This window comes from Poecile atricapillus, chromosome 1, assembly GCF_030490865.1.
Source record: "Poecile atricapillus isolate bPoeAtr1 chromosome 1, bPoeAtr1.hap1, whole genome shotgun sequence".
Lineage (NCBI taxonomy): Eukaryota > Metazoa > Chordata > Aves > Passeriformes > Paridae > Poecile > Poecile atricapillus.
The window spans coordinates 169,704,255-169,715,675 of NC_081249.1; the positions used below are offsets into that span (position 1 = coordinate 169,704,255).

Sequence of the window (11,421 nt, forward strand, 5' to 3'; positions counted from 1 at the left end):
GTACTGAAGTCCTCAGCTTCCCTGTAAAGCTGACCCAGGGGGCAGCAGCCATGAAGTTTTCTTTTGCCTTTGCTGCCAATGTACCTTGGCTCTGACCCGAGAAAACCTCTACAAGAGGGGTACAAATCAGGTCACGGCTTGGCAAGCCCTTCATTGCATCAGGACTTCAGTTTCCAGGGTCTCTCTGGGCAAAGCTTAACCTCCCACATGCAGATGAGGCACCCTTTGGTAACGGGACTGTTGTGCAAAAACAGGCAATGTGACATTTCCTTGAACTCTTGGTTCCCCTTGAGCAGCCTGTCTCTCTACAAGGAGCTGACATTGGAAAGGGGGGAAAGGAATCTGAGCAAGAAATGAGGTAGAGCTGCTCCAGGAGCAGGGAAAACTGTGCTGCTGCTGTCTGAAATAGAAGCAAATACTCTGGATGTGGTTGGATTAATTTCTGGGGTTCACAATTTGTATACGTAATGAGCAGGTAATAATCCATGGGGATCTGTGTAGAAGTTGAGGGTCAGTGCGTTAGGAAAGTCAAGAAAAAATGGCTTGGGAAAGGCAGAAGGAATTTTCATTAACAGAAAGGGCGTGTGGCCCATCAGGAGGAGAAAGGGTGGGCTGGGACAGGGGGAGGAGGAATCCTGCAAAAAGCCACAAATGCAGTGTCTCCTCTGGTAAACAAGCGTGCGAAGCTGTCCTCTGGGGCTCGTAAGTACAGCGGGGGATGGCCCCTTCACAGCCAGCCCTACTCTGAGAGCCACCACCCCCCAGGACTGTCCAGGCAAAAGGGCACTGGCAACAGCAGCTTTGGCGCAGCATTTCAGGGCTTCACGGGATTACTTATTCACTGTGTTCCTGGAAGAGTTCCAGGCTTCCCTGCTCTGCCACCAGTGTACAAATTCATCAAGTACCCACAAGGCTCACAATCCCCAGAGGCAAGAGCAGACTGTAGGAAGGTGATTCACACTACAAATCAGTGTCTCCGAAGGACCGGCAGGGCTCTGGGAAGACCGGACCGTGTCCTCATCCCTTCTGCCTCCCTCACGCTCATCAGGGTGATTAAGGCAGCAGCCGCACTCTGGATGGATTTCATTGCTGGGGCCATCGGAGGTAAATACGTGAATTAGTGCTTGTTGACAAAAGCAGATAGCTGTGTTTGTTTCCTTCTTCAGCTAGAGAACAGGTCTCAATAGCAGAGCTGAGAGTCTTTCGATGCAGGCTGCTTGTTAAAAGTGTGTTCTTCCTTATTAAGTGGGAAATGTCATCAGAGCAGGTTCACAGAGCTGCTGGACAGGCAGTGCTGCAGCTTGGTCAGCTGAGGTCATTGCCTGCAGTTCCTCGAGTCTAATTGCAGTGGGACAGGGTAGAACTCTAATAGGAAGAGACAGAGTGTAATAGGTTTTGCGCAGATACAAACCGGCTTGTATAGCCCTGACTGTGAAACCCTCACGTGCCTGGCATCTGGGGGTCCCAGCTGGCTGCTGGGATGGTGGCTCTGGGGGGCTGAGGATGTGATTTGAGAGACAGGAGGGGAGGAAGCACAGTGTTCTTATTGCATTTGGAATGCCTGGATGAACGACCTTTGCATTCTCTCAGGTTAAGTAAGATGTATTTGCAGTTGTGATGGCGATCTCAGCGCAGGCGAGCTACGCAGCAGGCTTTGATCTGGGAGAAAGTAGGTTAGCTGTGTATAAAAAAAGTAACAGGAGAGAAGTGTGATTAAATCCTAGACATTTTTAGAGCATGTACTGCTCAAACCCATCTTTGTTTTAAACGGCAAAATGTACCCATCGGTCTCAGTTCTTTGCTGAAATCTCATTAGATTTACTGGAGTATAGAAGGTAATATATAACAGTAAGTACCACGAGAAAGGCCTTTGGGTCACCACTGACAGAAAGGCCAGGTGAACCTATCAGGTGGCTGAGACATCCAGCCCAAGCCTGCAAGACAGGTCTCACTTTGTCACTCACTGAAATTTGGCACTTTCCCTCACCATGAACAGCCTGTGGTCCTGCTGCAGATGTGTTTGTCCTGGGAAGGACCATGCTGAGTCTTACCCTGCCTATTAATTGCTCATCACCCAATATGTGCAAGTGGGGCAAGGTTTGGCATCTAGCAGCATCCAGCCCTGGAGGAGCCTGTTGTGCCTATGCTTGGGGTGTTGGTCTTCCTGGGGTGTTGGGAGACCCTTCATGGGAGAGGAGGATATAACCAGCCCCACCATGATAGCTTCAGAGCACGCTGTGGAGAAGGAAACCCTCTCCTAAGGTTGGCAATGGGATGTCCATCCCAGAAGGATGAACCAAACCTCCTCTCAGACTTCATGTTCATGGTGGGGCAGAGATGAATACATTTGTTGCTTGGACACCTTTGTTTTTTTACCAGTTTGAAGTAGGACATTTAAGGACAAACTTCTTTAGCAAGGGAACATGGAGAGCTGAAAACAGAGTTTGAACATGGCCATTCACCTTGGCTTTCTGCCCTGGCTCCCATGCAAAGCCAGGTTTGTGCTGTGACCCCTGTCCAGGCTCCAGCATCATGTCCTGCCCAGCCATGCAGCAAGAATCTCCCTGTGTGCCCTGGACACAGGCTCAGCCTCAGGGGATGCAGGCTGTGGAGATCCAGCTGGGACCAGAAAAATTTCTGCTTGTTGTAAGGCACTTTACTGACCTCAGTGTGTCAGAGAGCGAGTTCTCACTGGCTGACAGAGGTGGGAACTTGTCCATAGACACATGGGAGGTACCTGAGCAGGGCTTCAGGGCCACCATCCTTCCCCTCAGATGAAACAGCTCCTGGGGTTCTGGGACGGTTTTGGTGCTGAGCTTATTTTGGGGTTAATGCTTGCTAGAGCTGAAGCAGTTTTCATATTCCTAAGGAGTCTATGAACCCAGATGAAGAGCATGAAGCAACATAAAAAATAAGAGTTTCTGTTTTGTAAATGACATTCTTGTGACCTAGATCTATTTTCAGAGTGTCTTGGAGAAAGCATGGCTTAAGCATCTCTGAAAAACAGCAGACATCATGCCCATTTGAATTGCAGCCTCTGGCTGCTTCAGGCAGCTGCACAAATACTGTGCATCACCTCTGGGCAACGGGTTCCGTGGCAATGAGATAAAGTCAGCATCTTCAGCCCAAGAAACAGTGATCTGCTAAGGCTCCAGATAGAAAAATCATGCGAGGAACATGCTTAATGACTGTAGAGACTTTCTATAACCAACAACTGTGGCTGGATGTTTTAGGAAGCAGTACTTCCTGGCCTGTAAAACTGAGCAGGAGGTTGGACTAGAGACCTCCTGAGGTCCCTTCTGACTTGAATTTTCCTATGATCCCATGCACACTTTCTAATGTCAGGAGTAAAGACTTGGGGAAGTGAAGCTGAACTTTACCTGGAGGTGGTAGAGCAGCAGGGTCTGCAGCATGACTGGGCTTTTCCACAGCTGGGAGGTTACATGCAGTCCAAGGGCAGACAAAATTATCCCCCTGCAGAAGGAACATGCTGTCTCCTCACAGCTAAAGCAGCTCCTGCTAGGGTCATGTAACTGAATGAACCTCAGCTTGCTTAGGGCCACTCTTGTTTCCAACTCTGCACAAAACAAAAGGTTTTGAAAGTTGCTGTCTACCCATGCAGTGCATGGACATTGATCTCTGCTTTTCCCTGGGTGTCTCAGCCAGGGGTTTGCCAACAGCTCAGAGCTGTTGCAGCCTGGTGGGCTCTGTGCAGCTGCCACTTGCTCCCTGGTGATTGCCACCCTGCCAGAATCTCTCCTTATTTAAGTTGCTTGGTCAGAGTGATCTGACTTGTGTAGAGAGTGTGAGAGATCAATTTTGTGCACTCCGTGTGTGTAGAGGATGCTGCAACCTCTGCTTAATACCTGGGAATATCTCAGATAAAGGAGGCATAAAAAATATCTCACTAAAATTAAAAAAAAAAGTAATTTCCTTGGTTTTGCTATTTATTTTTGTCACAGCTGATGCAGTGTTACTCAGCAGGAGTCCCACAGGAACTGTCCCTTGTATGCCCACTGTTCATTGCTGGCCTTCTTTGATTTTGCTGTGCGAACAGGGCATGTGTGGGTCATGCTATCTTAGTCCCAGGCTATTTATGTCGTGTGACAGTGTGCAGAGCCCTCATTCCTCAGCCTTTGATAGACTTGGCTCTTGAACTCCTCAGCTCTGACCACTGCTCAGAGTGCTTTGTGCCCCTAAGTAGCACAGTTCATGGCAGGTTGTGTTATTTGGAAGTTTGGGGGATTTACATCTTTGTTGGGAGCAGTGAAAAATTTACTTTTATGGTCTCCTCCCAAGTGGAGATGTTTGGTCCTTACTGGAACCAAGCTGGTTGTGAGCCTTTAGGGCTGAAACAGTCTGTCTTGGGCTGGGCTGCTGTCTTTGTATCTTAACATGTGAACAGGGTGTTTCTCCAGAAGGGAGGTCAGCTCTGGTCAAACACTGACCCAAGTCATCCTTGGTGTATGATCTGCATGAGCCAAAGCTCCTCCCTTCCTCATCCAGTGCAGTGAGCCAGGACTTGGCTGTGCATGGTGCCCCTGTGTGGCCAGCACCTGGTCAGCCCCTGCCCATGGTTCTAAGCCCAGCCCATGCCCTGAGGTTCAGGAATTCTGAAAACGATGAGGTTTGTCAAAGCCCAGCTGAGATGGGGTGCTTGGGCCGGGGGACTGCAGCTGTGAGGTCAGCACTGTCACCCTGGCACTGACTTGTGTGCTGCTCCTCCCTGGTTGGCAGTGTCCGTGCTTACTCTGGCTGATGGCCAGGAACCTGGGGCAGCGCAGGTCCCCAGATGACCGTGCATTGTCACTCTCTGCTTGGACCAAAGCCATTGCTTCTTCAAGCCATATTATTACCTGTGTATTTCTCCTTGCCCTCTCTCTTCCATCATTGTCTCTCTTCCATCTAGGTCCTTTTTCCCCCTTCATTGCTGTTTATCTGGTGTCAGATTTGATGGATGTTTTTGAAGAACAAACCTCAATTTTCTGCACGAAAGATGCTGTTGGTTGCTTTCCTCTGAGTAATGCACTTTGGGGTTGTCTCCCAGTGACTCACAAGAGCAGCTGCTGCTTTTCTCCAGAACATGGGAGAGCTTTCCAGAGCTCTCAAGCAGCCATGTAATCATTGGTGAACATGCCCACACCAACTAACACATTTTTAAGTAGCTTGGGTTTTAATTTCTCTTTTTTAAAGAAGAGCTCAGTGGAGGCAGTTTTCAACAGGTGAGCTACCAGATGTGCCCTGTACCTCTGAATGCCTGATGGGCGCATCCAGCATTTCTGTGAACTCGATCTCTGTCTAAATAACTCATGTGGATACAGCTCCATTGTTCCCCAGCCTGATTTCTCTCAGGTGACTTGGCAGGTGATGTACTGGGAGGAAGTTTGCTGGTCAGCACCTTTATTACCTGCTAACACTTAGAGGTGAGGTGAGATCTATTTATTATTGCAAGAGAGAGAAATCCTGGTTGGAGCTCTTTAGCCCTCCTTGCTTGCCATTAAGGCAGTAGCTTTGTCTCAGAGGATTAGTGCATATCCAGCAGCTATTTTAGGGCTCTAGGAGTGAGTGTGGGTGTTGCTAGAGGATTGACAGTGCCTGGGGGCTGGACATGTCCAGGCAGGAGTGATGGTCAGCAGGCCATGCTGGGCAGGCTCTGCGGCCGCTGCCTCTGGACACTGCCATGACACAGCGCTAATCCCTCCCTGCCCCAAATCCCACCGAGCCCTGAAAACCAAAACTGCTCCAGACCATGTGAGTGGGGATGCTTTGCACCTCACGTGAGGATGCTTGGTCATAGTCCAAAGATGCTTTAGTGCCTAAGCTGAGAGGAGAAACAAATACAGCCCAGTATCCTCCCTTCATCCTCTGTGGGGCAGTGCTCTCAGTGTCTCTCCCTGTCTCGTCTTGCTCCATCTTCTTGTTCCTCCCTGATAAGTTCCCATACTCTGTTTCCTCCTCTGAGAGAGCCCTGGTCACTCAGAGAAATCTGCATTTTTCCCTGTCAGTCTTGGCTCAAATGTCATTACTGGAGCTCGAGGAGTCTGGTGCCAGGCACGGCTGGGCTCTGGAGCTGTTTTCTGCTACTCCCCAGTGCCCTTGTGTGCTGGGTGAAATGGTCTCTTGTGACACGTGCTCTTAACCATCTCCAACATATTCTCTGTTTCAGGTGGTCTAAGCACAGCTGTGGGTTATCCACTGGACACAGTAAAGGTACCTGTTGGGCTTTATTTCTTGACTATGGAAGAAAAACAGAGGCACTTTTGTTTTCCCCCTCCTTTTCAGAAAAAAAGTCCCATGATAACACTTTATCTGCATTACATCTCCATATCTCACTGTATTTGGTTGTGTTTGCCTCTAACAAAAAAATATATAAATTGTTTGGTGAAGTTGTTTTATGGTTAATTATCTGTTTTGCTGCTATGGCATTTGCTGTTTTATTTATTTTTAATCTGATATCTGCATTTGAAAGTTGTCCCTGTATTTCTAGGTGAGAATTCAGACTGAGAACCACTACAGAGGATTTTGGCACTGTGTTCAGGAAACATACAGGACAGAAAAGGTAGGTGCCTCTCCTCAGAACTGCTGATACCAGCTGCAGATGCTGTGTTTCAGAGAAACAGAGCTGCCTCCGTCAGTTTGGGGAGGATTGGCACCAGTTACATACAAGCATCTCTTGGGAGAGGGGTCAGGGTGAGATTTAACTTTGCTGCTGAGCTGTAGGGTGGGAGTAAGTTTTGACTCAGCAATGTGCCTTGGAGCAGATGCTTTCCCATGCCCTCCACCCTTAAAGGCACCTTTCTCCTCTGTCTCCCACGAGGTCCGGGGATTTTACAAAGGTGTGACTGCATCAGTCCTCGCTGTGTCTGTGGTTTCCTCTGTTTCCTTTGGCACGTACAAAAACTTCCTCGGTGCCATCTGCAAGCTGCAATACGGGGCTGCAGATGCCAAGCCATCCAAGCTGGATGTTTCACTTGCTGGAGCTGCTGCCGGCGCTGCCCGGGTAGGTAAACAGCCCACAGGGAAAGCACAACAAGAGATCTTGCTCACAAACAGAGGCAGCTGGAAAAGCAGGGAATGTTTTTTTGGTCCGGGAGGCCACAGGGGAGCCTGTGAAAAGTCTGGTGGGTTTGTTTTTGCAGGGGAGGTCATGCTCTGCCCACACTGCCCCTTCACTGGCTGGCTCCGTGGCGTGGCCGAGTCCTGCTGGGCAGCTCGTGCTGGATTTGGTTTAGAGCGGCGGAACGCTGAAGAACATGCCATTAAAATGACACAGACCTTGGCAGCAAAGGCAGAACAAGGAAATAAAAACAGCATAGGCAGCAAAGTCCCCAAGTGGCTGCGATGGTGTGTTTATGCAAGAAAGACATAACTGAGTTAAAGCACAGGCCGGTGCTTTCCCAGCAGCTGCACAGGCATGGCTGCAGGAATGGGCAGAGCACAGCGCTGCCTGGCCAGGACTTCAAACTCAACGGGGCACCGCTGGCAGGTGATGCTGCCTGGCAAATGTGCAGGATCCTTGACAGGGAGGGAAGGCTGGGTCCAGGAGCAGATTGCCATGAGCAGATGAGTGTGAGCATCCACAGGCTCTGTGAATGTGGTGGAGCTCATCCCATGCTGGGCAGAAATGTGTGCCTGGTCACAATCCTCTTACAGAGCAGTGCAGATGGCCAGGTTTCTAAGTGTTTCCTAGACTCAACATGGGCTAACTTTTCATGGTCTGGATGGTCTTGGTTCAAATACAGATACAAATAAGAGCCCCTGATGTATGCTTCCCTATGGCTGAGGACATCCCCCTTTCCACACCCATCTAGTTTAACAAGTAGTTACAGGTATTTAATATCCTGTGTTGATTTCTGCCTTGCCTTCCTCTCTGCCCAGTGCAGCTCACACACGTGTCCTGCTGCTGCTGGGTGGAACAGCACAGGCAGAGGGGAGGAGGCTGGAGCTTGCTGGAACTCGCAGACAATATTATTGCCTGAAAGGCTGGGAGACAAGAATTTACAGGAGGGAGATCAAAACACTGTTTAACTGTGAGGGTTGAAATGCCACTCTCTGGTGTTGCAGGTTGTGTTGACAAACCCTAGCGAAGTGGCTAAAGTTCGGATGCAGACCCAGAGGAACCCACACCCTTCCATCACACATCAGCCCGCTCCCAAGCCAAAGTACCGAGGGTCTCTGCACTGCCTGAAGGTTATCATCAAGGAGGAAGGTTTTGGGGGTCTCTACAAGGGCTGTTCTGCATTACTCTGCAGGGATTGCTCTGCTTCTGCAATATATTTCCTTTCCTATTCTGCTCTGTGCGAGTGGCTCACACCAGATGGGAGAAATAAACCAGGTAGGTATTGGAAAGCATCTGGCATTACCTGCAAAAATGGCTTATTTAGTCCCACACTAAGAGGGAAACCAGGCTCTGGGCAACCATCTCCCAGTATCTATAAAAGCTCACCCAGATCCTCATGAGGGGTTGCTCTGTGTGTGCTGGTTTTGGCCCCAGGCCCAGTGCATGCACACTGGCCCCACCTTGTCCCTAAGCAGCTCCTCCTCCTCCTCCTGCAGGAGGGGTTTTTACCACACACTCTGGTGCCTCGAATGTGGATATGAAATCCTGTTAATGTGAAAACAGGATAACTAGAAATTAAACATGGACAAAGTTCATGAGCTCCAGTTCCGTCATGGAGCTCAGACAAGGGTCAGTCCAGAGCCCACATATGAAGTCCTGGTGGAGAAGGTGAAGACTGTTCAGGTTTGTAGCTGTGATCTGGCTCCAAAAAGCAACTATCCACTTTGAGAAAAGATTGGATAGGTAAGATTTAGCAAAAGAGCATCTCCCAAGAATTATAAAGATTAGATCCATCTGAAGAGGGTGTGAGTGCTCTCAGGCTGTACCACATCTAGTTCACATGGTGTTCAAAGTGTCACATGTGAAAAAATTCTCTGAGATCACTGGAAACACACAACTGCAAGAGCTGCACAAAATAACTCCCAAAAAACATGAAAGTTACCAAAATTTGTTGTCAAATCTGAGATGGCTGAGACACAAGTGAAGTGCCCTTCTGCCTTCACTCTCTCCTGCAGGTTTCCTCGTTGTGCTGCTTTCTGGTGGTTTTGCTGGAGTCCTGGCCTGGGGATTACCTACTCCCATGGATGTCATCAAGTCACGCATGCAAACAGATGAATCAGACCAGCACAAGTACAAAGGCCTGATCCACTGTGTGAGGGAAAGTGTGAGAAAGGAGGGGGTAAAAGTGCTTTTCAAAGGACTGGGTTTAAACTGCATTCGTGCCTTTCCTGTGAATATGGTAGTGTTTGTAACATATGAAGGTGTACTGAGATTTACAGATCATTATATAAACAAAAAATAGCTTGTTCCACTCTGTCCAAAGTGTACTTGTTTGTTTGGTTTTTTTTGTTTGTTTGTTTTTGTAGGACAACATCCACAAGCAGCTGTTGAATTGATGGACAGCATAGAAAGCATGGACATTTCAGCCCAAAGCTGATGATTTACGGCTTTGTTTTATTCTTATAGGATTACAAACTCATGAAGGAGCCTTGGCTTCATATATAACCTCCCTTTTATCTCATTAAGGTATTTAGACTGTAGCTGCTGCCTAGGCCCTTGAAACATTTGCAAATTTTTATGTTCCAGTAAGTTGTTTGTCTGATCAGGAGTTTTGGTAAATCAAGTAATTTTTTTCTTCTACTGGCACAAAAAATGCTCTTCACAACCAAAGGAAGAGCTGGGGGGAGTTTGTGTAAGATTTAACACTCTGCAGAGTGTGCTCTTTACATGTAGTGCCTGCACTGCATTCACCGAGTGACTCACATACTTGTGCTTCAGGCTGCAACTTCCCCTTCCCAGCAGTAATTTCCCCAAAGCACTCTCCAATTATATCCCCTTGGCAGCAGCTGAAGCAGGAATGTCTTCTTTTCCCCGCTGCTCTTTAATGAGTGGCAGACACGGTGTGTTTACATGACTGCGCTAACGCTCTCGCTGGGACGCCAGGCGCGCTTCCCGACAGGCCCGTGCTTTTCTCCCTGACCCTCTCCGCAGGCCATGGAGCAGCGGCTCTCCCAGCTTGGCACAGCTTTGGAGGCAATCTGTTCTCATCCTGGAGCGAGGGGAGGAATAGATGCAAAACCTCTTTGCTTCGTGAAGGAAAGGCTGCCATAAAATCTGTGCGCTGGCGGGGTTAGGCAAGCTAGAGTTGCAAACTCGTAGAGCATAATCAAGATTTCCAGCTTCTAAAAGTGCACACTCTTCTCCCTTTAAATGGTGCTGTTAGGAGCAGCCAAATGTATTTTGCCAGAGGTGCATTTTGAAAGAATTTCAGACTTTTCTTTCTCATCTTCCTACCACTTCTTTTTCATTACTTTTTCCTACTTTTTTTTTCATGAAAAAGTCTATTGAAAAACCAATGCCCATGCTATTGCTTCAGAAGGAAAATCCCTAAAGCCAGAAAGGTTAGTTTGATCATCCTGCCTCAGGGGCCACATATATGCTTCTGGTTTAATCCCTAGATGATGACACTTGAAGCATTCTGGATCCAACCTCTCAGATTCTGCTAAAAATGCATTTATTGGAGGGAAAGGGGAATACTGTATTTTAAAAGGAGTTCTCATATTTAGGACCTTTCTGGTCAGCAGTCACTCTCACCAGTTGATAGCATGGTTTCAATACACTGACTGCAGTTTTTCAGTAGACAGGATTTGTCAGCTGCTTTGGGCATACAGAAAGAACAACAGGTTTAAAGAATGCAGGTGCTCCTAGACAAGAATAAAGGGAACCTCTTCTACCCCAGATAGACACCACTAAAAAGCTCCACAGCTCCTGAAATCTAAGCCTTCAACTTGCCTTTTAAACACATTCACAGCCATGCTATCATATCGAACAAGCCCCTGAATTCTTTCAAGGGTCTACCCAGCTCTTGCAGCTGATCCAAGAGCAGGGTGAAGAGGCCAGGCTGGTGCACACTATGTCATCTTAAGGGGAGTGGAATGAAAGACCCAACACTGAACTGGATTCTCTCCAAAAGACTTATGGCCTCAGCAACCTACCACCCTGACAGCTTTGGGTGTCAGCACCAAACTTCCTTTAGTCAGAAAGTCCTTAAAACAGAAGATTTACTTAAGTTCTTGAGGTTTGGGATTCCTCTTAAGAGTCTACTACCCTCACCTCTTTCTACAAGGGATGTGTTTAACTGGGAGGTGATTCATCCCTGCTCTGCCTGGATGTTTGGAATCATACTCCTTTATGCCATGTTATTCTCAGCCAACCTTGTTCTCAGGCATCACATTCTCTGAACTGAGACAGTGGAAGAATGCCTGCAGAACAGACTAAACAACCATTTATTGTTAGGCAGCACTGATAGCATCCATGGTCAGCCCAAGGTTTGAATATTAAATAGCTCATCTTTCCCAGTA

The 11,421-nt window shown here is 48.1% G+C and overlaps 1 protein-coding gene across 6 annotated transcripts; it reads left to right on the forward strand.

Moving 5' to 3' along the window:
- The first annotated feature begins 690 nt into the window (after window positions 1-690).
- SLC25A47 (solute carrier family 25 member 47) lies at window positions 691-9,376 on the forward strand. Of its 6 annotated transcripts, XM_058828128.1 has the most exons (6): window positions 709-1,104; window positions 6,167-6,210; window positions 6,488-6,559; window positions 6,818-7,000; window positions 8,065-8,335; window positions 9,076-9,376. In XM_058828128.1, exons 1-6 carry the CDS (start codon window positions 1,077-1,079, stop codon window positions 9,360-9,362), a joined length of 885 nt encoding a protein of 294 aa, XP_058684111.1. In that variant the 5' UTR covers window positions 709-1,076; the 3' UTR covers window positions 9,363-9,376. The 6 variants fall into 6 exon arrangements, with proteins under 6 accessions (XP_058684119.1, XP_058684111.1, XP_058684158.1 ...); XM_058828136.1 differs by lacking the exon at window positions 6,818-7,000 and having other exon boundaries at window positions 691-1,104; XM_058828175.1 differs by lacking the exons at window positions 709-1,104; window positions 6,167-6,210; window positions 6,488-6,559 and having other exon boundaries at window positions 6,986-7,121.
- The last annotated feature ends 2,045 nt before the right edge of the window (window positions 9,377-11,421 follow it).

Coding starts and splice junctions, on each gene's coding strand:
- SLC25A47 (XM_058828128.1), top strand. CDS start 1,077: ATGGATTTCATTGCTGGGGCCATCGGAG. Junction 7,001..8,064: donor CTGCTGCCGGCGCTGCCCGG/GTAGGTAAACAG, acceptor CTGGTGTTGCAG/GTTGTGTTGACAAACCCTAG. Junction 8,336..9,075: donor AGATGGGAGAAATAAACCAG/GTAGGTATTGGA, acceptor TCTCTCCTGCAG/GTTTCCTCGTTGTGCTGCTT.